At 44.1% G+C, this 27906-nt stretch overlaps 1 protein-coding gene across 1 annotated transcript in view; it reads left to right on the top strand.

Annotated features, from left to right (window-relative positions):
• LOC147677776 (palmitoyltransferase ZDHHC21-like) overlaps positions 1-27906 on the top strand; it is an 85864-nt gene that overhangs the window by 9412 nt on the left and 48546 nt on the right. Inside the window, exon 2 of the mRNA XM_086945433.1 lies at positions 19101-19189. Coding sequence (XP_086801559.1) covers positions 19101-19189 — 89 coding nt within the window. The remainder of the gene's footprint in view (positions 1-19100; positions 19190-27906) is intronic.

Raw genomic sequence — 27906 nt, 5'->3', positions numbered from 1 at the left:
TGCACTTTTGAGAATTTCTTTAATAATTAAGCCCCTAATTTGGTCTGGAGTTCACCATGGTGTTTTGCGTTTATTAAAATTCTGTCTCTCCCTCTCTGTATTGACTGACTTCACTCTGAGCGACAGTATTCTGCTCTTTCACAAGTAGCATATCGGCACACAAAGTAGTTTTGTTCAGTGCCAGAAACTACTGTGGTAGTGTGTGCTTTTTGAGACCAAAAACTATTTTTGCTTTTGCCAATGTTTGTTATAATAGAGAGGGCCCACCAGCTCCCACAACAATAAGGTTTTACAAAAACCACGCCAAAACAATTCACACATTGACAAACTGACCACCAATTTCAGACCCACTTACTTTGCCAAGGCTTGTTTGTTTCCCATAATCTTATTGAAACTGGTTACACTGATTTTCCATTATGAATATTTTTGGGAAATACTAGCATGCATCAACGCATGTTACCAAATGATGCTGCAAAGAAATGGTACCTGAAATGCTACAGAAGTTTAGTGAAACGTTTTTATCCCTGCTTTCATTTATTTATATATGTTCTATTTTGAAAGAAAATAATCCTCAGTCTTGCTTTCAAGCTTTTGCAAATATTTGCATCAAATCCGAGAGCCTTCTGGGAGCATTATACATAGCCTCATACTGCTAAACTTTGAAAACATGTGTACACATTTTTATACTGGAACCACTGTCAGAAGTGCAGTCAGAGCTTACAACATTTACTTAGAGTGCCTACCCTAATAATAAAGGCTTTCAATTAATGAACCATAAATACAAGTTTGAACAGCATTAACATATGGACAAAACTATTCCCTCAACTGCAGACAGTGCCCTACCCATATCCATAATGTGGTACTTCAAACTGGCAGCCTAAGGGTTTGTGCTGCAGGGGGTTGGGCCTACTTGTCCCAAGGACAAAATACACATGGAAATTTGTTGCCCATGACTCCAAACAATATGTCCTGGGCGTCTGGCTATAGGAATTCCACACCCCTGCTCATCTAATTGGACCAACTCCCAAGAAGTCCAATACTTTTTTGTTTCTCTCACGATCCACAGTTTGGCCACAGTGTAATTCCCTAGTGTCTGAGAGTACAAGCGCCCCCTCTCTTTTGATACTCCTCATCAATGGTTTTGGTAGTGTTGGTATCCTACTGTTATTGAAAAATGTATCCCAGGCCTTATGTAGTGGGCCACAGTTTGTGATGTTGTTGTGTATCGATTTAGATTCCGTAAGAATTTCCTGTTTCATGCTCTTATTTAGGTACAATTCACATTGCCCTTATTTAAGCATAGAACTCCAGCCCTTATTTAGGCATAGTCCTTGCTACCCAAATACAGACATGGCTACTTACATCCGTTCATCTACGTCACTACAAGTTCTTGGAAAACCAGACTCTTAAACCTTTAGGACTTCCCCTTGCTTGGATATTGATTTCTCCAAGAACTCATTTATTATGCATGAACATCTATTCCTTAGGGGTTCATTCATGACGTTCTTATGCCCGACTTTTACATCAATACTGGCATTCCTAAACACCTTCAAGGTATAAATATACCTTCACTTGCTATGGCAAGGCACGGTTCGGTGCGTTTCGGCTACCTACTTGCACGACGCAGCTCGCCGCAGCAAGTCCCGAAGGAAGTCATCTCCCCAACTGATGCACTGACCAGACGCTGTCATCCTCCTCGCTGAGAATCCAGCTCCTGTGTTTCTGACGCCCCTTGCGGGGTGTTAGAGATCAAGTCCCGGGAAAGAGATACCAACCTCTCTCTTTCTAAAGGTATGGAGCTGATTAGAACCTAGAGAAACCTTTGGCAATTCTTGGCACAACTAAACAAAACTATAGCTAAACAGCACCTACTTCTTCCCTCGTACTAGACTTAGGTTAGGTCACTGGGGTAGGATTATTTTAGAAGCATCAGTTGAGTATTTTAGCCTGTGTTATTTGTGTATGTATTTTTATATATGTCCTAGCTACAGACCATGCTATTACAGTACTATTTTATATTACTGTTCACGCTGTACGCATTATACTTTGCATTCTGTCTTACGATTGTAGCAGTTCATATCTCTTGCATGAGAAATAAGACTGTTCAATAAACCCTTTTTATTGAAACTCCCCGTCTATCTATTTCCATGCAACTCTGTAGGAACGAAGCATGCACGATTGACTAAGTGAAACTGTAATCTATTGTTTCCACGACTCTGAAGATATTGTCTTGACTCTAAGGGAAACAAAGTTGTTATGTTTATGCGGTTGTCAGAAACTAATCCCTTCTTGTTCATTCGAGAGTGTTTCTAGTGACCTCTGAGTTAGCTGGCACAGACACACAATTAAGTTTAATGTACTCGATGGAGACATACTGACCTCAGTCCTATGTCAAATCTATAGTGTGTATTATTCCAATGCGCAGAGCCTATTAGGGATATAGGAACTACTATACAATGGTACAGCCACCAGGAATGCTTGGAAGGATATTAATTTAAGAACCACATTCGTACCAAGCCATGGGTTAAACACAGTTTCCATTTTTGCTGGTCAGTCTAATCACCAAGTATAGTGGGATAATTTGCTTTATATAGGCCATAGATCGTTAGCGTGAAATACATACCAGGGTACCAGATTCCATCTCTGACTCATTTAGGGCAGATAATGCCTCTGGTCTCTACATTGTTTCTGATTGTTGGTCTTTAACAATCATTATGGCCATCTCAAAGTTCACCTAAAAACCTGACATCTTTGCAAAATGGTGACCCCTCTGGGCACAGATTTCTCTGTTGTATGTCAGTAATATATCATGCACAAAAAAGGTGTATCTTAGGGAACATTCTACCAAAAAGCATTCCTTCCATTTCCTTAGTTGGCTTTTCCTCTGCACTACCAGTTCAATTAGAAGGGCAACAGAGGAGAAGTGACAAGGGGCATCTTTGTCTAGTTCCCCTGGATGCATAAAGTAAGGCTTTCTTTCCCCATCAGCCACTGCTGTCAGCAGTAACTGCATGTCTTGCTCATATACATCTGCATTTTCAGACTGATGTTAACCCTGGAACGATTTAGAAAAGGGGGTGGTGATGAACAGAGTGTCTGAGTTAAACAGACCACTCTTACCCAGTCCAAAGATCAGGGCTTGATCCATCACCGTTATTTATCTCACTGCCCCATCCCAGCTCAGAACCTGGCTATATGCAAATCAGTCTGTCCCTGGCCCAGTGCATCATGGGAACAGGGCAGACTAAACTACCAAGCCAATTCTTTACCAGAAAGGAGACAAGCTACCGGGGACCGGTTTCTGGCATTTCAGCCTTCTTCGGCCCGGCTTGCTTGAATCCTGATGGAGCAGTGAGAAAGGGACTCATGTCTGAGTATACCCTGCCACACCTATAGTGGCCAAAAACGATTTAGAAAAGGGGGTGATGATGAACAGAGTGTCTGAGTTAAACAGACCACTCTTACCCAGTCCAAAGATCAGGGCTTGATCCATCACCGTTATTTATCTCACTGCCCCATCCCAGCTCAGAACCTGGCTATATGCAAATCAGTCTGTCCCTGGCCCAGTGCATCATGGGAACAGGGCAGACTAAACTACCAAGCCAATTCTTTACCAGAAAGGAGACAAGCTACCGGGGACCGGTTTCTGGCATTTCAGCCTTTTCGGCCCGGCTTGCTTGAATCCTGATGGAGCAGTGAGAAAGGGACTCATGTCTGAGTATACCCTGCCACACCTATAGTGGCCAAAAACGATTTAGAAAACGGTGTTGGATCTAGCCCTGATCTCTTGACTGGGTGAGAGCTTTCTGCTTAATTCAGAGACTCTGTCCCTCACCACCCCTTGTTGTAAATATGTTAACCCTGGAAAGCACCTGGGTTAGGAAGGAGCGCTACCCGGTGAGACATTTCTTTTCTGTCTGTTGCCAGTATCCCCGTGGGAATGTTCCGCCTTAGTCACATTTTCGCTTAGGTGGAGAACCCCTGGTCATAGAGTGACAGAACATTTTTGAGCACCTTCCATCTGGGACATCACCTGTGGGAAGGGCAGAATGAGATGATGATGTTTTACTAAGGCTTTGGATAGATTAAACCAACATTTCACTTTGGAACCACATATTACAAAGTAATTTGTATGTAAAGACATACCATTCTTACTAGGTGTATGATTAACCAATTGAAGCTTAGGTGGTGTCTCTTTACATTTTGTCTGCAATATTGGCTTTTGTAATTTGGTTGAGTTTTTAATATGTCAAATTGTTGTCTTTTGTTGTAGCAAAAATATTCAGGAGCAGGTTTTGAAACCTCGTAATCCATCTTTGTTGAAAGTTACAGATGATGCTATAAGTGTAGAGTACTACACAGGTAAAGTAGGATTTACCATGGTTAATTCCATTACTAATAAAAAAAGTGAGAAAATGGAAATATAACAATAAACATAGTTATTAGCAAAGGAAAATGCTTTATATGTGGATACAGAAGTCATTTCGCTCAGAGGTAAAAGTGTCCAGCCGAGGACAAGGAATATTTAAGATGTAATAAATGAGTTACTTAGTCCCTGTGTGTAATTGTAAGGAAAGGGCAATCAGTGTGGTAAAAAATGTTAATGTTATTTGAGGAGGTTGCCAAGTTAGTTTTGAGTATTCAGGACTAAGGCAGTGACAGGAGGTGACAAGCGATGGAGTTTTTCACGTTGGATGAGGTGCCTGATGTCCCCTCTTTTGTGCAATATTGAAATTTATGGACTAGGTTTAAAAGTGTTAGCTGATTTGGAATCCCAATTTATTGTTGTTTCTGGTTCTTATTTTTTCCAAAACAGTAGATTGTAGTCCAGTGATGTTCATATTTTTGCATACAGGTGAAGTGTGGGGAAAAGATTATTTTTGTTACCACTGTTCAGTTTCAGGAATCCGTGTTTGGGAAACATACGTATAGCTATAAAAGGGCAACATTTGCAGCATTGGCGACTCCAAGGAAATTGTGATACAACAACGAGTCTTTGTTTGACCATTCCTATCTGAGTGAGAAGACTATCTGATTTCCAAGTACAGTGGTGTATTGGTGAAGAATTGGACATTTTTCCGCATCAAATTGGCTTGAAAGCAAATACCATTCTTTTCAAACCTTAAGAAAGAAATGTGTCAGACTCTGAGTGAAGATTTAAGTAAGATTTTGAAGACCATGGGCCATGAAAAATCCATAGGGCCAGTAGATGCGTCATAGTTTGTTTTCCCACTTCTTTTAGTTAAAATAAAATCAGTCTAAAATAGATTGTGCATATCTGTGCTCAGTGAGATTCTGCATGTTCATGCTCAATGAATAAACAAAAAGTTGTTGCTTGCCATACTCTACCAAAGAATCAGGAGTGGGTGTCCGCATCGGAAACGACACATTTTCTACAATTGAACTTACAAGCTGCTTACTTCAGAGAGAGTAGATCTGTTACCACATTTATCAGCTTGGATTGTGCATTTCACCATCACAAAATCCTTTTGAGAAGGGGTTTAACTCCTCTGTGTCCTAGAAAATGTTTTATTTATTTAAGAGCTTTATATACTGCTGGCAAAATCGCGGGGCTATCGGAGCGCTTCACATCAGTAAATGTTCATAACACAATAGCATGTATAATAAGGACAGCTGAGTAAAGTCTGATCAAGTCAGTGGTTGAGCACGAAGGAGGACAAATGACAAGGAGGAGATGTAGGGAGAGCGGAAAGGAGAATCTGTAACATTGGGCGATTGATGATCCATTAGTTGGGATGTCGGATGAAGAAGAGATCCTTTAGATGTCTCGAAGTACAGGAAGGGAAAGGGTTCATCCTGATATGTACTGGTATGTAGTTCCAGATTTTAGAGGCATTGCTCAAGAAAGACCGTGCCAGTGTTTTTTGTTTGTGGGCTGTCGGGGGAATGAGGAGTAGGGTCTTTGAGTTTCTTCGTTTTACTCATCTGACCTGCCTTTTTGAGTTTTGCAGCAAGGTCAGGAGGTTTCCCAGTGTGAGGAGCTTGGTGAGTAAGGCAGGCACTCTGAAGCTGCAGTGACCTTCAATCTGGAGCCAATTCCGTTATTTCAGCGGAGATGTGGTCATAATGTTTGATTCCTGTGACTATTCTGGCTGCTGCTTTTAGATTTGTTCTTTGGAGTGCAAGGTGGGATTTGGCCGAACCTGTGAGGACGGAGTTCCCATAGTAGACAACACCAGCGCGTGTGTGGCAGATTTGAGATTGTTCGGCGGTAGGTATGGTTTGATTTTGTGGAGAAGTTTCAGCTTGTAGAAGGCAGTCTTCACACTGTTCTTTGTGTGGCCTGTTTCGATCAGTTTGGGGTCCAGTGTGAATCATAGAGATTTGACAGAGCCAGCTGGTGTTATATTGCAGTTAAAAGCCTCTATGGCGTTTAACCATTCTACCATCCAAGTGGACTGATCTGTTTTTGAGATGAGGAGAATTTCTGTCTGAGCTTGGTTGAGTTTTGGGTGGTTGATTTAGCCAGTGTTGGACATCTTTGAAGGTGTCATTTAGCCAGTGTCATTTGTCTAGTGAGGAGATTTCCATGTAGAGCTGGATGTCATCTGCATATAGATGGAAGGAGATGTTTTCCTGGTTGAGGATGATGGTGAGGGGTTCCATGTAGACACTGAACAGAGTGGGCGAGAGGACAGAGCATTGTGGGACACCCCAGTTGAGAGCGGTTTTGAGGGAAGGATGTGAACCAGCGCTGGGTAACCCGTCCAAGGGATATTGATGAGGTGTGCTGATGGTCTGGTCATTCTTGTTGGTGTGGTGTTTCTCTCTAATCCAGTGATAACCTGGATCTTAGAGGAGGGGTTAGTTCTATTAGGTACCAATTTGTAGGATTTGGCTAGCTGCCTTGCCTCACTCAGAGACATTGCGCAACTCGTTCTTTAAGCCTCTGTGCTTTGTTGTTGAAAGGCTTTGTGATCCAGCAGTGTGGCAGTGTCTTGGCTCTTCTTAGGAATTGTCTGCTGTTGCATCTAGGGAGGGTGATAGGCAGGATTCTGAAAATGTTTAGGTTTATTGTGATATTGTTGAGACCCTGCAATACATTCTCTAGTCTGTTTTCAATGCGTGTTAGTCTCTCATTTAGCTTGGACATGGGCATTTGATTTAATGAGGAGGGAGTGCAGGTGTTTTGCTTCATATTGTATGGGCTAGGGTTGTCCAGAGTCATAGAGTGAAAGTCGGTGGGAGTGAGATTTGAGATGTCTTGGTACATTGTTGGTAAATATGGGCTGATGTAAGAGTAGAATGGGCCTCTTTGAACTTGTCTTCAGCGTCTTGGCACGAGGGGATGTTGGATAGTAGGAGTTGGTACCATGAACAGCTCGCTTGGCTCCCTGAGAGGTCTGCGAGGGGAAACGTGTGGTTTGTATGTGGGATGGTGGCTGGAGGAGTTGGTAGGTAGGGGAAGTGATTAGTGGTGATATTTTGGACTGAGCTGGGCTGTTAAGTATGTTGTTGGTGAGTGGATCCTATTTTGAGGGTGAGGAGTAGTGGTGTGGGCTCTTGGGCTGCCAGGAATTCCCGTGTTTCGTACCGGCTGGGGTGAGGGAAAGGTGAGTTGTGAGGGAGTAGATTTAGGGGTGTGAGCTGTGAGTCTTTATTTGGGCACATGCAATGAGTGATCACCTTCCAGGATGATGTATTGGTTTTTAATTAAATTGTGGAAAAACTCAATTGAAGATTGGAAGGCGGTTTGCCTATTTTACTGGGTAAGATAATGTGTTCTTTGTGAAAAGTGCAAATTCTTTGGCTTGGCTGCACCCAGTGGCGCAACAAAAGCCCTTGCAGCGCCAGTGGTGTGTGGGGCCCTCCTCCGCCACTGGAAGGTACTTAGCCTGAGAGTTTCGAACTGGATCTGCAGTGTCGAGGGCCCCTGCATGTACTTTGTACAGGGGCTCCCTCAACGTTCGTTAGGCCACTGGCTGTAACTGTTGAACGTTACGGTCACAGGATTTCATCAAAAGGAACTGAGCCAAAAGAGAACTTGTAAAAACCAATTAAGCAAATGGGTGCCCTGAAAAACGAAAACAATTGAGAACATTTCTGGGCTCTGTGAATATTACAAAAGGTTTGAGGTTGGGTTCGCTATGATGACGGGTCCACTTGGAAAAAATCCAATTTGACTGATTAAAGGTACAAAAAATGGCGTTCAAATCTATAAAATAAGCTATCTTTAAAGTTCCTACCTTACCACCTTGGTCGCATCATACTAAGTGTACCATGACCATTGATGTGAATGATCTGGTAAAAGGAGTTGTTCTGTCCCAGAAAGTGTTGAACAGGGGGAAACAGTAGCGTAAGAATCTTGAACCTGCAGTGAATAATTTCGGCACATTTCTTATTCCGACACAATTGTTTCGTCTTCAACTCTTGGTGATACAGCTCTCATCTTATGCATCCGCTACTGCATTCTTTAATTTAATTACACACAGGTACATTCTCTCACTCACTCTGTGCATATCTGAGCTGTGTCGTGTCCTTGCACAGCAATCACGACAGGAAACCGCCAATCATTAAGGTAATCTTTGTTCTTGGTACTCTTACAGCGTCATACACAACGTCCTTCTCTGTCCCTGGTCATCGTCGTCTGCCCCGACTATCTTTTCCTGACCGGAACTGGTGTCCGGTGTCGGCCCCCTCCCACACTCGTGCTGCAGGGTCCTAGTGACCACTCTCCAGGGCACGACATCTCCCCCCTTGTTCCAAAACACACATTTCTTGACATTACCTCATTAGACATATAGCTGTGAGGAGTGTTTCTGTTGTCCCTTAGTATCTGACATAGGGCCTGCCCTATCAATATCTGAGTTATCTTAACTCGTTGTATAGCCTTCTTGATCGTTCCCATGAACCTTTCTGCCATCCCATTCGCCTGTGGCCACAGGGGCGTTATTTTCCGGTGGCGGATCCCTAGGTAGTCCATGAATCTTCTGAACTCCTCTCCTGACAAGGGCGGGCCATTGTCAGTCTTTAGAGTTTGTGGAGATCCTCATTCTGCAAAGACATCATCCATGACTGGCAGCGTCACGTTAGACGTTGACGCCACTTGCCGTGCAATGGGAAATCTGGTGAATTTGTCTATTATCACTAACAGATAGTTTCCTGTCTCCAGGGGGCCATAGAAGTTGGCTGCCAATTCGGTCCACACCGCCTTCTATAGTTCTGACATTTTTAGCGGTTCCGGCTTGGACGGCTGCCCTGTCACTTGGCAGACATGGCATTTAGTGATTGCGGCCTCAAACATGTTGTCTAGTCCCGGGAACCACACTTTTTTCCATAGCATTTTCTTTGTTGCTACCATGCCTCTGTGTGATTCATGTGCCAGATCTACCGTCTGTTTCCTCAGTGCTCTGGGCATTACTATTCTTGTTCCTCTCATCATGATGCCATTCTTGGTCTCTCAGAGCTCTTCATGGATCTTTTTGAATGCCAACATTTCCTCCTTTATTACTCCTTCTGGTACCCGAAAGACAAGGAAAGCAACACCAGGAGCTCACCCTGGGTCGGATGAGGAAGAAGTCACAGCGCGAGAGCCCACCACGGCCGTGACAACAGCGCAGAGCAAGATCTGAGCTGACTGGCAGGAGTAGCGCCGGTAAGTGACCTGATCTACAAAATGCGTTTGAGAAAGTAAAATAATGCGCGAACTCTCGCGAGAGCGGACATTTTTCGGTCAGGCGCAACAGCCAATCAGCGCCAACAATAACCGGGCGGTCAGGCAAGCACCGAGATTGACTCCAAAATCGCATGAGATTTCGGCGGCCATCTTGGAAGAAGGCAAAAAGGACCAATAGCAGGGCACAAAGAAGCGGCGGCCATCTTAGGAACAGGCAAAACAAAGGAAAAACGAAAAAGTGCCGAAGAACACTAGGTTCACAGAACAGAAGCACAAGACAGTGCAAATAAAAGGAGAAAGGAAAAAATAAAGAAAAGACATTAGAACAAAAGAAAATAAGAGAAGAAAAGACAGCAGAAAAGGAAGGTGCCGATAAGAGCACAAGAAAAAAAGAAAAGAAAAGAAGCACAAGACCGTTCAAGCAATCACGACAGGAAACCGCCAATCATTAAGGTAATCTTTATTCTTAGTATTCTTACAGCGTCATGCACAACGTCCTTCTCTGTCCCTGGTCATCGTCGTCTGCCTCGACTTCCTTTTCCTGAACGGAACTGGTGTCCGGTGTCGTTGATGGCAGGCGATCAGGACCACAGCAGCCTCATAGAACCAGATCTCGCTGGGCGACACAGCCTGTCAGTAAAGTTAGCAGGGTTATTGCAGCCATTTTGATATGTACTGGCAAGGCTGGAAGGGAGGATAGAAGACAGCTAGCAAAGCGTCCTTAACAAGAAGACTTCCCCAGAACACCCCGGCAATGCAAGTTCTGTGCCTCTTTTTCTCTGGCTTTTCCTCTGTCGTTGCTGCCTGTTTCTTCTCTTCACTCTGCATCCACTGTGACTTTTTTGAAGTGATTCTCCAGGGTATTGAGTCATAACCTGTAGGACAGGAATATGTAGATAGTCACTTGAACTGAAACCCAAGTTTCCTAATCCATTGAGCTGATGCCCGAGTTTCGTCAAGCATTAGAATACTGATCCGAATCTGAATTTCATTGGAGTATAACACCAAACGTCCTTCAAATCTGGAGATGTAATCTCTCCTGTTTAGTTTCTTAGTTGGGGGCATTGTCCTTTCTGTTTCTGTATTTCCTTCATCACTAAATAGGTACTCCAACACATTTATTCTAGTATTTTTCACAGTATTTATTTCTACGTATTCCAGCAGGCATTGTCACCTCTTTGACTGGCTGCTCCCATCTATTGAGGTGCTGTTGTAAATAAATAAATGTAGCCAAGAGGAAGAGTGGTGAACAGTCTAGATTTTTACCCTTTCCATATTTGTGAATGATGTTGAATCAATAGCCATACCGCAAATCCCACCTTTCAATATGAAGCACTATCTTGCCTTTGGTACTCACACACAAGGAGAAGAGGACTTAATGCTGAGTCACCACACCTATTGTCTCCCCATAGATAAAAATAGAAGTTCTCAAAGCTTTTTATTCTCAGCTTGAAAGTACTTATTTTCTGGACTGCAGTGGACGTTGGCAGTGTTCTTGTGTTGGTCTTCAAAGATGGAATCAGAATGGCCCTAGAGGACGTCAAGACCAGAAGGGCTGTCGGCAACAATTATTGAATGTCGGCAACAATTATTGAATGTGAGGACATGGTTGAAGTAGTCCATGTAGTCTTCTTTAGCAATGTGAGATCCTATTGTTTCAAAAGCAACCTGGTACAGTGAGACCACATGTATGGCTAACATTTCTCAGCTAGACTGCACAGCACTGTGCTTCTGCTTATAGCAACGGATTTGCCGATGAGCATTGTAATTGGTGGATGGCAGGGGTGGGTAGGAACTGTAGTTTCTCTTGTGTGAGTTGAGGAAGTCTCTAGGGCAGCCCTGCCCATTTGGTTGGCCCTAATTTCTCCTTCATTTGGGATGGTAGTCAGGTGTAGTAACCTTACATTTCATTGTGCCTGTGCTGTTGATGCAACCGGTTGGATACAGTCCTATGCTAACTGCATCATTCTCGCCGACGGCTGTATCTGAAGAGCGGCCTGAAGAGGACACTTGAAAGAACAAGCATTGGTAAAGCTAATAGGCCTCGGCACAGCCCGAGCTCCAAGCTATTGGGTTGCCAATGTAAATGGCTTTTAGCCAATTTTCTGTCCCCTAACTGGTGTTACTGTGATAGTGTTGTGACTCAAATAAGAACACATGTTAAAAAAGAAACCTGTGTGGAATAAAACATCAAACATTGAACTGCAAAAAGAAAGTAAGATCTCGAAACGAATCCAGCTATGCCAGAAAAGCAAACATGGTCTAGAGCAGCGTCTCGCAATTGCTCCAAGATGGGAACTGGGGAAGGAACGAAATGCTTGATCAAGCCATATGCACTGCAAGCTGTGAATCCGGTTTCCTTAAATAAACACCCCTGTCACACAATCCCTCAGACCACTGCATTTACCCTAGATAATGGCTACCTCGTAACAAATCCTTCTCTGCCCAAAAATGTTCTGAAACTGAAAGAAACGCGTCTTCATGAAAGGTCTGTATCTAAGCAAGAAACACAGATCTTTACGTCAACAGCACAAATAACAAAAAAATGTTAAATTATGATAGTGACTGCCAATCTCAACTCTTATTACTACACTGTGCTCACATCATCACATGTGATCTGCAATAAAAGATTGCTGATTTGCATTGAAAGCCTGACAACAAAAGTTTTGTTAACACTGGGCACGTTTTTTCTGTACTTTTATGGCTCCCATTTTAAATTCAGCACTGTTCCAAAAATAGATTGGTGCAAGCAAAGTAGTGACATCAATTCTGGAGACCGAATTAGCCTCCTTTACTGAACTTGAATGCGCTTTTTGGGTCTGAGCGAGCTAGAGATAAAGATTGCGAGACACAGCTGCGGGACAGTGAGTCTGAGAGTGACCCATGTGGCAGAGGGTTTCCGTGACACTCACTTGTGCTTCCTGGCAGGAACAGCTACAAGCTGCACCTGACTTTGTCTAGGTCGGGTTCTGCAGTTGCCATGATCACCATGGGCACAATTGCGACTGCATCTGTCTTTGCTCCAGTTTGAAGCTACAACTTATGGGATCACCATTGGCCTGTTGGGCTGAAACTGCCATTGGATTCCAAAGTGAGGTCCGTGATCCAAGGAGACTGTTGCAGCCAGCTCCACACCTGCACCCGAGTCACAGCATTTTGGGACTGGTCTTGGCAGGCGCTTAGATAGACTTGGTCTGTGCCTTGCATACCTGGTAGCCATGGTAGATCCTCTCTCCCCTGACCCTCGCATCAGACGATGAAGGTTAGCCTGGCCTCTAGAGGAGCAAGTAACAGACAATGACCTATCTACACACCACAACTTGGTGAGACTCAAAAACAATCTTGACCTGAATTTGTATTCGAGTGTGCGAAATATAAAGACTGCACCTGGGCTTGATTCATGCTTTACATGATTACCAGTAGTGGGGAACCAACCAGAAAAGGGCCAGGACGGACTGGTAAAGGGGAACCAAGGGGTTCCCACCATCAAGAAGAATCACACCAAGGGGTTATATCTTGTATGATTGATTGCATTGTATAGTATTTAGTACTGCTGTGGTTAAAAGTGCATTATTTTCATTAAAATATAAGCGCTGGGCTGAACATTGAAGTTTGTGTGGCCTATTCACAAACTGCATGTTGCAGTACATTTAGTGGTGCAAAAATAGTCCTACTAGTACTACAAAATGCTGTTCACAACCATATGGGCGGAGACCTCTACTGTCTTTTGTATATGGACTGCCCCGCCCTGTGTGCAGAGATCTACGCACTCTTAGGTATACGTTGTATTAGTAGATGGTGGACGAACCTTGGGGAGTAGCTGGAAAATAGAAATATTTACACTTAACATGGGAGATAGTTAATGTATTGATAAGGAGGGGTTTAGGGTTGGACATTTAAACCCAGACACCCACTCGCAAAAGAGTAAGCCTATCGCTATTCATAAGCTACTCGGAACAGAAGTAAATGCACGTCAGCCTGGCCTTGAAGTAAGTCAAGTACACGCATGGCCACTCACAGGTACTGTAGCATATTCCCATAGAAAATTATAGCTGCAGGGACTTAAAATAATACCTCATAGGAAATAGTATTACATAAATTATGTGTAGGAATTTTACACCTATAAATCATGTGGTACGAGACTGCACCAGGGGGTGGAGACATTTAAGTTTGATCCTAGGAGTAACTTTACTATCTATGAGTGTAAAGTTATTCCTGGGTGTAGTCATACAGGACTGAATCTACACATGTGGATTTACCCCTTCCTGTCTGTTGGTTTATTGTTAAGGTTGGCTGCCACGCAACATATCCCAGAAAACCCAGTGACTGCTCACCTTGGCTACTGTGAGAGTCAATTGCTGAAAGGGTTGTATTTGGCACAGTTTGAAGAGCTGTATTTGGATGGCCCACAGGACACCAGTGGCTATCAATTCACCCTGCCTGCCCCGTGGCCTCCTGAACTTGGTCTGGCAGTCACCTGCAGTGCTCCAATGTTGAGAAGTCAGTAGCATCTGCAACACTGTGCCACAAATAGGAGCTCCACTCTGGCTGATTAATTGGGGGAGCAACAGCAAATATTTGGATTAATGTGGACCACTAGGTACGAATTATTACAGAACTCTATTTTTACAACAGAGCTTCTATTTACTACATTTAATCTATGTATAGTGGCATCTTCCAAATATAGAAATACAAATGCTCCACTTTAGCATCTTATCTAGCATTCTGGCTTCCTTCTTTAAATACCTTTTATTTAAGTCCGTAAGAACCCGGGCAACTAAAAACAATTATTGGCAAGACGCACACGTGTGGCTTGCCTGCAATACCTCAAATAAACACATGGTGGCACCATAGTTCCATGAATGCAAGTTCGTGAAGCAGAAAATTCAGATGCTTCACCCTCAACAAAGTAGTCAGGGCCATAGGAATTATGAGAGGGCCAAATCATGCGACAGGATTGAGTAAATTATCCAGGAGAAAAGGCAAATTATGCAGCATAACGCAGCATATTTTGTAATAGTATTACTTCATTATTTCGGCATTTTTATGTCTCTCCTCTCAATGCGCAAGCGAATTGAGCGAGACTATAGGGGCTTAAACAAGGTTTACCTAGACTGGCGATTTGATGCTGTGCCTGTGCGCTTTTAGGTCAATGCGCAAGCGCATTGACCTAAAATACGCGCACACATCATCAAATCGCCATCTGTTCCCCAGCAGCACTCCTCCCACACCTTTGAAGTGAAGCTTAGCTTCACTTCAAAGGCCCCTGCTGCTTCACACTATTCACGGCCGCCAGGCCGTGTCTCTCCCTCATCGCCGCTCCGCCCCCTGCTGCGGCCGTGTCGCATTTCTCCTCCCCACAGCAATGCCCTCCGTCTTGTTTTCTCCATCCAACCTTACTCCTGTTACTCCCTCCCGGACATCCGCACCCTCCAACGTTAGCCTCCCGCAGTCAGGGATTCAATCTCCTTCCCCAAGCGTCACCCATATCCCCATTTCTCCTGCACCTCCTTCCGTGCCCTGTGACCTTCCCCACATCACTCACTCATCCTAATTAGCCATACTGATATCCCCCAACCGCTGACCAGCATTTGCCCATACCTGACCTGCATCCCCAAGTGTCCCAACTTCCCACTCTACACGCCCTGCCCCCCTTGAAGGCCACACCACCGCCAAGAACCCCCGGTCCTCCCTGCCTTCCTTACCGCAATCACCTCCCTTCCCAGACCGCGCCCCGTCACCACCCCGCCCATTTGTCCGTAGCCCTCGTAGGAATTGCCACCAACCTACCAGCCTAGAAGGATGAAGGCACCAAGACTGCATAACTTATGCCCACGCCCCCACCTGCCAGTCCTCCTCCCTGCTGCCCCATGAGCACTGCATTCTCCGACTGGGTCCATACCCCGCCCTTCGCCATGGCCGCAAAATGTTCTGTTGGGTTCAGACCAACGTCTGATGCAAGCCATAGTAACTAACTGCTCCCTGAAACCCCCCCTCTTGCTGTTGGTAGTCCGCTGAGAGTGCGGGGAGTGACGTATATACAAACTGGATTTCCCTTCCACAGTAGCCCTGCCTTGGTGTGCCATACCGTGCTGGTAGACGTCAGTGCGCCCCTCCCCCTATGATCCCGCCGATGGCTCTGAACAGGGCAGAAGATTTTTCAATAAGAAATAAACACACCTCCATTAAACCTCCTTTGCTACGCTACTGTCGCCGTGTGAGAATGGGCAGCAGGATAAGAGGGTCTCTTACTACTGCCAGGTTGGGGCATAGCTGAACACAGCTCTATTGAACTACGGCCCAGAGGGTCCTGTGAATACAGGGGAGAGGCCCCTGCTGCCAAGCCCCAGCCCTCGCCGCATCCGCACTAGCACGGGGGTGGTGGGCAAGCACACCCTGACCGCGCACCCTTTTGTGCTTGAACCAGGGCTATTGGGCATCAGGTGGTCGACTGGCGGGCGGCCCGGGCTTGAAAGCCCACGGGCCAACCGAATGTGTTGCTCTTTGTCCCCCCACCAAAGGATAAACAGTCCAAATGTGTTTTCTTAAAATATTAGCGCATCTGTACTGACCGCAGTACCCCTGAGGCTCATAATACTTCACCGTCAATACACAATGCGGTTGTTACACATCTTTTTTCTTTAAAAGGTTTTGGATACCTTCATTAAATATCCTCAACCATATATTGGCAATAGATATAAGCACGTTGGCAACAGATATATTACTACATATTCTTAATCTTCGGCAGGCACATGATATTAAACAATTGCCTGGTTCGCTTTCAAGTTCAACTTGAACCATTCAAGTTGAATTTCAGCAGGCCGCCCAGGCCTCCAACAAACCTGTAGAGCTCTCTTCCCCTCGCAAGCCGGGAAAAACCGGCATCAATCCGGTGGCACAGCCACTGGCCCAGACCCAAAACAATCGGCTATGGAAACCAAGGTCAACTATAATATGCTCTCATCAATATCCAAAATGCCCTCTGCACATGTGGATGCAGCAATGCAGTGGGCTTGGCTCTCTGAGGCTCGGCCGATCTGCAGTAATTACTGCATAAAGGCATGCAACGATACAGATAAACCAATAAACTGTATCCACACTTCCGCAAACATAGCCACACAGCTGTTACATCACAGATCAGTGCACAATGACTATAAAGTAAAACCTGTGGCACCACCGCCGCCGATGGGCAAAGACACAGGACAGGAGAGGGAGACACTAGGGGGTGAAGAGGCTGATAATGCCCGCCCACTAACAGAAACAACAAGCATTCAAAATGCAATAGGTCTCGCCTCCTCCTACTCTTACCACTCCCTATCCTCTGATGACCCCCCTTTTTTCTTGTTCTTGATCCACCCCTTACGCCGTGTCTTACTTGACCGCCTGCGGTAGTGACCCATCCCCACTTCCTTTGGCGCCATTTCTGTCCCCCACCCCTTATTAGCTTCTGCATCCCGCCATCCCACCAGAGCCTAAACCCCAGACAACTTACCCGAGACAGCGCCTAATGACGTTTTATGCATCCCGGCTCAATTACTGTCTTCGAGTATCTGCAACGTGAACTTTCCCTCTTACCCTCTGCTGTGCGCCCTTCATAGCCAACCAGTTCATCCACAATCCATCCTTAATTCCATCATGCCTTTAGTGCTTATTCACCCTCTAGTGCCATCCATACGACATGATGGGCTCTGCATGTAATATCCCCTCTTTCCTCCATTCCTTCCGTATCGCCGCCTGTCCTGCCCCCCCCCACCCCTTTGTCCCTCCCGAGCCCCCCCTCCCTCCCAGAGAGCCCCTAACCTTCGCACCCCGCAGCTGATGCGCCCTCCCTGTTCTCCTCGTCTTACCAATTCCTTTCCTCTGCCGACCCCCTTTTTCCTGCCACTTACCCCTTACGCCGGGTCTTCTGTGGCTGCCTGCGTTGGTGCACCATCCCTCTAATCCCTTTGGCGCCCTTTCCTTCGACCACAGTTTCTCTTTTGCACCCTGCTATCACCCCGAGCCCAACCACCCGTACATTTCACTGGGACCGCTCTTAATGACATTCTATGCCTTAATCGCTCAATTTACTGGTCGCCTCTGCTGGGAGCCCGCACCAGCTCCTTACTCACAAATATATGCCTAATCCCTCCAGTATACCTTGCGTGCCTCTTCACCAACGAGTGAACTCCAACAATATGATGTTGCTACACATGTAATATCCGCCTCGTCCTTTCCTTTAAACAATAACTTTCACAATCACTTGCCACCCCGCGATACCTTGCCTGCGTGCAGCACAAGACCCCTTGCCCCTACTCCGCCCATCACCAACCCTCAAGTTAGCCCAAGATCGACCCCCACGGTCCCGGGCCAGTGAAGCCAGCACCAAGAACTCCAGCTGCCCCCCCTATCCTCCGACACCCCTTGATGAGCTTCTCTCCCCTGCTGCACTCTCCTGCTCTCTAGAGATGTGGCCTAACGACCAGAGCTGCCATCTAAGTCAAGTAAATACAAAACATGTTGCATTCCAAATGCTATAGGTGTCACAATCGCGAAAGTTAGAACTATTGGCATTGTAAATGACAAAGATATCAATTTAGCTATTTTAAAAACCAACAAATAAATAAAATATTTGTCATTTACAAGCCCAATAGCTCCAACTTTTCTAATGCGAGACCTATTGCATTTCCAATGCTTATTTAAACTTGGTAGCACTGCCTGGGCATTGGTTGCACCTCATTATGACCAGTTAAACATCCAAATATAGCAATAAGCAATAGAAAAGTGACCAGTCCAGCTTTGCAAATTGCCTTCCACTGCGCCGCTACACATGTCACTGCATTTTTTGTAACTTTTGAGCCGTTTGAGTTAGAAAACATTTTTTTTCCTTTAAATCTACATATAATGCACCAAATGATGGATTATTTGACAAATGCGGTAAATCTGTAATAGGGCGAAAACGGCCACGCTTGCTCACTCGCATGATTCCAGCGGCCCTGGTAATTTCTGTTACACGCTACGCGCACCCACGATGTGCTATGTGTTGGTAGTATGAACCTCATTATTCTGCCTACAGCTAGTGCCCTCTAATCAAATACCTATGGCCTTCAAGGCAGTTGTACCCTTTCTGTGTGAAAGCTGGCTAGATTCTGGAGTTGCATTGTGCTGTTTTAAGGTTTTATACATAGGTACTGAAGGCTCCACTGTTGTCAGGTTTTAAGGATATCTATAGGCCGTGAACTTTCCAGTATGGACGAACGTACATTGAATACTGTTATCCGATATAACATACCACACTAGGAGGCAAAGCTGCTTTGAACATTGATCAGGATTCCTGATTTTCATGTTATGCGGCAAGTCCAATAACCACCTGAGTTGTTTCTAGTTTCTGATAATGCATATAACTCCGAAGTTTAAACGATCTATCTATGCAGTTGTTTTCACTCTTTCTTTGTTTCTGACATTTAAAAAATTTTTTTTCCAGTGTGTTGTTTCCTATCCATACAACTGTCATCCATATCATTACTTTAATGATCCTGGTCAGCCACCTGAGGGCGGTTTTCACTGACCCGGGTAAGTAACATTTGTATTTTATTTTTTGTATCTGTGTGTGACCACAAAGCTGTCAAATAGACACCGGCTAATGAGTCACATAAAGATCCCGGAGGAAGAGATGGAATACACAGTCTTCTGCTTTATAGATTTTCACCTCAATCAATTGAAATCAGTTGTTACGGATCAGTTTATACCACCCTGGCAGTTGTTCAGTAAACAAAGTCCACAACCACTCCAGCTCAAATCGACTCCTTTATGTTTTTGCTCTCTATTAATGTAGGCGTTGATGTCTAATTGAGGATCTATGCTTTCGCCCCTGATAAATGCTAGTGCAGGGCGTGGCTGGCTCCCAATCAGTCCCTTTCTATAACCTCTCTGTGAATTTGCATATACACATATTCATGTTTGCTGTTTCTTGTCTATGTATTTGCGTATGCATGTTAACGAATGCATCCTCTGCAGAACTAGACTGATAATGGGAAATAGCTAAAAACAGTGTCCAACTCATCAAACTTTGACTTGAAGTTGCTCAATTTTGAAGTCTTGCTTTTCTTAGAATATTTCCAAGATACCCTTTCTTCTTCTATTTTCTCTCTCTAGGAGGTTTGGCCTAGATGCTCCACAGTATATTGTAACAGTAATAGTCATGTAATTTGCCTTTCCCATCCTTATCATATGGTCTAACATGCATATTCTTTTTTTGACTGGTATAGACCTAGAAAGTATACTTTAAAGTCCAGCGACTCTCAAATTACTAACTCCGTGGAGCTGGTCTTCAATATACCATATTGTAATCTTTCCTCTTTATAAGTGGCCACTTCTCTGAATGTACCCTTTGAAACTGATATTAACACTTTGGGCGCGGCTGGAATTCCCACTTGGTGAGGGTGAATTCCACGCATGTGCAAATTGGGTGGCCCCCGGCCGTCTTACGACCACCGTGACGTCGGAAGGCAAGGGCCGTCGGACGCATGCAACGGATTAAAGATAATAAAAGTGCATCGAATTCCCCAGCTTTGCAGCAATCCATGTAACTGACAAAGAATCTCCAAATTCAAAACTTAAAATTCTGATAATGACGTAATTCCCCCTATATATAAAGTTACAATTGGTTCCGTTGGGTAAGTGATGAAAAATACTTTTTAAAACCTAGATATTACTAGCACAATATAAATCAAATGCATCATGATTAACAAAACTAGATACAGCACGCCTACAACAATTTACCAAAAAGATACGATTTTTTTTGTATTGAATTTTTTATCTATCACATAAAAGTCTTTACGAAATTAATTGATACGACCTGTCAGACATAATCCACAACAAGCATTTGCAATGCAACGGTCTCGGCTTTAGTTAAGCTTAAGCAATTCTGTTTGTAATTAGGTAGCTTTTAGCTTTGCTTTTATTAGTGTTTTTTTAAATGTTTATGTACATACCATGCATATGAATATGAATTTGGGGTAAAATATTACATATATATTCCACACGTACATATCTTCTCTCCTCGTGCTAAGGTGTGTTTTTAAACCTTATGTGGGACGGTTTTAGGACCGCTGAGTGGATATTATTTGTTGGCACAGATGCACATGCACGCGCACAAGTCTTTCATAAAAGCACTAGTGCAGCCGCCGTCTTCCCAAGCTGAGCTCCCGGTCGGGTTTTTGGGGAAATCAATGATGTTCGCAGGGTTTTGAGGTTTGCATCTCTGGAGCTGTGTTCCGGTTAATTGATTGTACTTTGTCTTAAGTATTTCTGGGGCCCTGGGCAACACGTATGGGACTGGACACCTGTTTGAAACTATTTTGAATTGTATTACGCATTGTGTACTAATTGAAGCTAGCATAATGTAGAAAAATATAAAAGTATGATGGAATGTGGAGCAACCGAGGAAATAACATCTGCATTTGTCAAGCCCCCGTTGGGTGTCTCGTGGCACTGAATAACAGGTGTTTATTATTACCCAACGGTACTCATGTTATCGACCTTAGAAGGATTAAAGGCTGAGTGGACCCGCCGGGATTTGAACTTTGTGACATGAGGTCGAGCACAGGCCCCCCTACAAAAGACACCTTGTCCACTAAGCCACCCGACCCGGCCTTATAAGGAAATACGGCTGCACATGATTCAGATTGATGACAAGTCAAAGGTATATGTTGGGGTGTGACCCAAAGTACACATAGCGAAGAACGCCAATGGTAATGAGTAAGACGTCAAAATGCATCATCTGCCACACACTAGCCGCTGGGGGAAGACACAACCCCATTTGTTACCGCATTTATGTTCTATGCAGATTTACTCAATTGTACTGAGTGGAAATTAAGGTGAGTTGACAGATTAAGTATTGGCTCAAAACCCCAGATTGGAAGGTACTTTTGCTGGACGGCCACGATTTATGGGCAGTTTTAAACAGGATATGGATCCCATAGTAGCTACTGCTGGAATAAGAGAGTCAAAGCAGGGCAGACGAGAGAATGCCGTAATGTATCTGTAGTGTTCAGGCAGGGGATATCTTGCCGGCCATTCATAGACAACTGCACATGTGATTAAGCCCTGCGTACTTAAGTCAAGCAAAGATTAGATCTGATTGCGTGGCTTACGAAATGCCTCTATAACCATATGCTATGAATCGAGTCGCAGCATCGGGTTTGGGAGTTGTGCTACCAAGACTCTCACCTCTGCATTGATCCATTCCCGCTGCGAGCGCTGAAACATAGCGATAGTAAAGGTGCCACAGCTGATGATAAAACAGCACACACACTGTGCGTTTTCCTGCTTTCTTTTTCACAACTGTGTTCTTGAACCGGAAGTGACCCGATACGGAAGTGGTTCAACGAGAGTGAAAAGGCTACGAATTCTACTCTCGTTCTAGCGCCACCTGCAGCACGGGAGGAAGAAATGGATCCGAATATGTCTGTTTCACATGCCTGTATGTCGTCAGTAGATGTCGTTGTAGATTACTGTCTGTTTTTTTGGCGAAAGGAAAGTGATGGGATCAAGGATGCTGCTTACTGTAACCTGTATTATTAAAGCGTTTTCCTACCAGATGCGGAGGCCTCTGACTTATATGGACACTTTTTAGAGTTGTCGGGCTTGCTGTTTTTCACAACAATGAAGACGAATATTTTAGTAACTGTTATGTAAAGCGCCACGGTATTGGACCTCTTTACATGAGGACCGGTTGTAATGGAAAATGCGGTCCTCACTAATAAAAGCAAGAGATCAATGTTTGGTGGTGAATTCCTTATTTAGTGGTAAAGTAACGGAGCCCACAGCTGAAACAGCCTCAGACAGCCAGGTAAAACTGACTCAACCTGTGTGCTGGCTACATCAGGAAAGCTCCACATTTCAAATCCCAATACAATATAAACAGTAGGCGCGTGAAAAACTATTCATAATGCACAAGAATAAGCCCTTCAAACAATAACAATTCTAGAGATGTGCAGTTCACGAGCCGCTCCCAAGTGCACACGTGCACATACTCGAGAGCGACAAGAGGTACAACAACTCTCTCTTTTAACAACAAATGCTCGCCATAACAGACAGTTTCCTCTCTTTCTGCCATCCCTTTGAGACTGACTTGGCCTTATTTACGTTTGGGTCAATTCCTGTGATGCCACCTGTGATGTCACACGCTGTGATGTCACCAACTTACTGCCTAACTAGGTTAGTCCCCCCACTTCTTAGTTTAGGCCTGTGCCCTTGCCTGCAATATCCGAACTTAGTCTGTGTCCCTGTTTCTATATTTATAGCCTAGATTTTGAGTGTCTGTGGCCCTCCCCATGCTCTATGAAGCCTCTATGATTGTGGGTCCTCTGCCAAGCTGGCCCGTGCCCTTCGACCTCCTTCTCATCCTCCGGTGAGAAGAGCCCAGACGGTGTCACGAATAACTTCACAATCGCACGCTGCAGACAAACAAGTGCAGAGGTGAAACCGTTCCTCCTGTGCACTCTCGCCTCCAACAGGCGCACGGCTCCTGCCTGGTCCCCAGCTTTACCCGCGCAGCGTCAATGCCACAACTCCCCCGGCGGCCTCAGAGCTCTGCGTCGTCAGCCTGTCCTTGGCTCCTTAGCTTCTGCTTTTGAGACTGGCGCTGGCCACTGCTTCTCGGCTTCCACAGGGCGGGCTACCCTAGCAGTGTCGCGGTCACCTCACACTTGGCTGCTGCGGAGATGCACATGGCTCCTCCCGTGCCACGCAGGCGAGGTGGGACATGGTACCTACGGACGGCTGGCCATGCACAGAGACTCTAACGATTATGGAGACATTGAGGTCATTACTGACAGGTCTGGGGGTCCATGAGGTAAGTGACAACTCCCCAGCCCTTCCGACCCCCAGCGCCACGGCATGTTGCAAATTATCCAGCTCTCCATGCAGCTACAAGCACCTCCGATGCATACACATGCAGAGGCACGCTGTGAGACGCAGGCACAATGCCACTGCATCAGTGCCCTGCAGTTGTTCGACAGCGTCATCAGTGACAGCAGGGAGCCCCCCTCGCTCTCTCCCCCCCCACCCCCAAGAAAGAATAATGGGGTCTGTACTCACCGAGAAATCTGCAGGCTCGCCCCCTCACGGCCAATGCTGCCTCTTCCTCCCCGCGCACATCATGTGTCCTGCAGCCTGAGGGCTGCCTCACTTCTTCCCTGACAGGAAAACCACATTCAGCGCGAGCCCGTCCAGCGAGTGATTCACACGAGGAAGCAAGCAACCGGCGTCTGCTGCTCGAAGCTCACAAGGGCTAGAGCTTCTGGAACTGGTCCCTTTGAGACTGGTTTGACCAGACTTACGTTTTTGGTAAAAGCTTTTTTGTCTTCTTTATGGGGCGAAACAGATGGCCCCATAAAGAAGATAAGAAAGCTTTTACCACAAACGTAAGTGAAGGAATCCAGTCTGAAAAGGACGAGGCTTGAAGAGAAAGAAGAACGTAACTAGGACCTCTTTTACAATGGCTGGCCACCGTTTAGCATGAACAGTGACGCCTGCCAATGGAAAAGAGGGGCGGGGCTTAACCTCGCTAGTGAAAAATACTCAGTCATTAAATCTCGCCAGTTCGACTGTGCATGTCTGCGCAGCCATCGCAGGCCGAGACCTAAAAACACAGTAGCAATACAAAAACAATTCAATAAGTGACTGAAGTGACAAAAAGTGAAATGAATGACTTGCTTTTAAAGGAATATTTAGGTTCTAAAGAAGTATTTTTCAGCACTTACCCAACGGAACCAATGGTAGCTTTATATATCCATACCCAGGTTCAGAGGGAAACTGAGTGACCCCATTATTCTTAATGGTAATTCTGCTATACACCGACAGCAAAGGCTCGGAAATTAAATTAAATACTATACATTGCAACGTTAGGCAAAAAAACTTACAGGCAAACTATACACATAATAATACTCAAGAAGTAACCTGTTTAATCTTTTGGTATATTGCAAAACTATGCACAGAATGTTAAGAGTTGTAGAATTCACTAAGGGAAGTATCATGAGGAATTAACCATTGCAACGGTATAGACCCTCACCCAATCAGGTTCATTCTTGACACGAGGCTTTACTGAGTATCTGGGACTAACATCTGTTGTTCCGCTTAAAAGAAGGGGTTCTTGTCTGTTTTTGTAATCAAGTTATATGTATTTATTTGTGATATTTGTTTTTCAAGTATATTGTAATAGCTTTTCTCTATTGATGTATGTTTTATGAAATGTTTTATTGTATTAAGAAATGTGCATATGAATTGTTTTTCAGATTTTCAGAAAAATTTGGTTTCTCTGAAATTTTAATTTGTCTATGGGTTCCTTATGTTAAGGAGAATACCCTGTCAAGTGAGGACAAGATTTTTTAAGAAAGAAAACTTATATACGTTACATTTTAGTTGTTGGCAAAAAATTATTTTCGATTAATGTGTTTGTGTCATAGCTAAATGATATTTGTGATATAAAAATTTTCTCCGTAAAGTTAGTCCAGGGAAATTCCCGTTGACTTTGATCATTCTTGGCACGGTCAGATTTCTCACTCCATGTTGGTCCCTTCACCACTCCATAGTCTTTCTCCATCCTTTTCACCAGCCCATTACAATTGCGTTCATTCACAATTTCAGTTTTACACAACGATGTGTAATAACATTCCACTCCATTTTTGAGTCAACAATACTCTTCGTGACCTTCTTTTTAGTTTTAAAAGGCTCGGAATAGCGCGGATGTCCTGTCTGCACAAAGTTTGAATTTGTTTTATTCAATCCACGCTCCAGATTTCCACCTGCATATTTTTGCATAAATCTTCTCATTATACTCTTCTAGTTAGCCAGACACCTTCCAAAAGCTTCAGCCCTAATTGCTGCATTCACTTATTCTGTCCCCACTTCTCAACCCGAACAGCCATACCATAGAACCTGCCAACTTGCCTTTCAGTTTTTCAAAAGGTGATACACCTCCCAGAGCCTTAGTGTTCATGACATGTACCCACAGTATCTCCCACACGACTGTTGCTGAAGTTCTCGCTGCCAACAACATTTATGTTTATGTTCACAACTTTACCATAGAGTTCATCCTTTCTAGTAGTCCGTTTGACTGAGCTGCATAGATTGCTATTCTGTAATGTGACTCTGACAAACTTTCAAAAATGTCTTTATTGCTCTGAAACTATTGGGACACCATTCTCTGGTACAGTGTTCTTTGGAACTCGATGTCTTGTGGACTGATCCTTGAGAAAATGAATTGCTACCTTACTGCTGGAAGCAACAATTGAAAGAGACTTACATTGTCCAATCTTAACTTGGTCCAGTTTATAGCTGTCAGTGCAGAGGAAGATAGGCAGCTTTTGTCCTCAGTCGCTTTTTTCAATGGCAGCACACTGAATTCCAGATCTTCAATTAATCATTGGCCTCCAGTACTTCATTCTTAGCCTAGCTGTACTGAGACATATAAACAAGTCAACTTCATGTATTAGATTATCTGTAATTCCTCTATCTCCTTCTGAAGGCTATCCATCATGTCATGGCTCAACAGCTTTCTTCCCTAATGTTCATTTCATCCTTCATATTGTAGAACACTGTCTCCTTAACCCTTTTCTGTATTGCGCAATCTCACTATCGTTTTTTTCATTACTCTTCTCAACACTTAATCCACAGCCTCCAGTTTTACCAGTATTTTCTCCAACACTGACTCTCTCAATCACATGACTTTTGAATCTGTATTCAACGCCCTCTCTTTCTGGCAGGTGGAACAGGCAGTCGCATGGTTTGCTTTGGTTCTTGACTCTGGCAGATATGCTGCTTGAAAAATAAGATCGACACAAATATCTGGTTGCAAAATTCTGGTCGCAAATTGTGACTAGTACACATATTTAGAAGCAGACCTATGTATTAATAGGTTGGTTCTTAAAACTCTGAATCATAGTAAGGGGAAAATGTCCCAAGAGGATCTCATCCCTTTTGGGAGTGAATTACCACCTCTTTGAGTTGTCAGTAAAATCATATTTAGCTACCAGACTTTGGTCACAAAACATTGAACCAATATAAATACGTATTTGGAAGCATGCCTACAACACTCCCTATAACATACCAAATTGGTATCCATTCCTAATCCTATTTTGGAATCAAAAAAACTTTCCCTTTTTCTCAAAAGGGATTAGTACATAGGAAAAAGCATTTTAACTGTCACAAATGCTGAATTGGAGCATTTACGACCATTAAAATGCATAGTAGATCAGGCCCTTGGTACCTTCCATCTAGCTTAACATACTCAGGCAAGCTGATCCTTTGCAAGAAACCAGTGAATGCATTGCCTATAGTCCATCTGGACAGTGAAAGTGGAGCCCCATAAAAAATAACTATTTTCTTATTTTGCTTCTTGCGTGCTCATAATGTCAATGCAATACTTTATCTTTCCTATCGGTTTCCTGCAACATAACAACTCCCTGCCCTTTCATCAGTGGCAAATATAATTTTCTACCTCCTATCCTAAAGTCCAAGAGAGGGCTCATATACTATTTCATTTTTGATGACCTGAAAGACTAGAGGCTCTTCTATTCAAGCAAAATGTATCCTTTCATCCTATCTCTCCTGAGCTTCTTATTCTTCAGATCCTTCTGCCAGATCTCTAATAATGCCATTGTCCACCGGCACAGGCGTTTTAACTACTGCTCCCGTTCTATTGGTGTTAAGACGAATCATTCCTTTTAGTTAGTGTGACTTTACGTATATTACTGAGCTTACTCTAAATTGTTGGTTTTTTTCCACAAAAACTGGTAAACTCTCTCTCCTCCAATGTTTTGAACACTTAAACAGAATCTTGTTTTTTCTGCTATACTTTCTCCATGAACCAAAAAGCATGCTGGAAGAGCAGAACCTTGTACACTTTGGCCGATACCTTTCTTTCCACTATTTGAAAATGGGTAGCAGGAGAGGTTAATCCGAAGGGCATGTTTACAAACCATTAGCCCCATACTGGAATTGCTAACAAAGATATTTAGATTGCTGTGGGACCTCACTTCATATGATGGAGACCACTACACTGCAAACCTTAGTTTGTTCTAGAAAGGTTGTCTGTTCCTTCTATTTTTTTGGTCATATCGCACGTGAGAAGGCAAAAAAACAATTGACTCAGTCAGTGCATGCTGCTATTAGAATAAAGTTTGGCAAAGTATATATGCTTCAACTTGAGAAGCTAAGCAAACACAGAGATGATGGACGGAGCGTTAAAACATTTCCGACACTCATCCTCAGTCACAGATCTGGGT

This window comes from Lissotriton vulgaris, chromosome 12, assembly GCF_964263255.1.
Source record: "Lissotriton vulgaris chromosome 12, aLisVul1.2, whole genome shotgun sequence".
In the NCBI taxonomy this organism is placed as follows: Eukaryota; Metazoa; Chordata; class Amphibia; order Caudata; family Salamandridae; genus Lissotriton; species Lissotriton vulgaris.
Note: the sequence above shows the minus strand (reverse complement) of the source record. Positions and strands in the feature narration are given on the sequence as shown.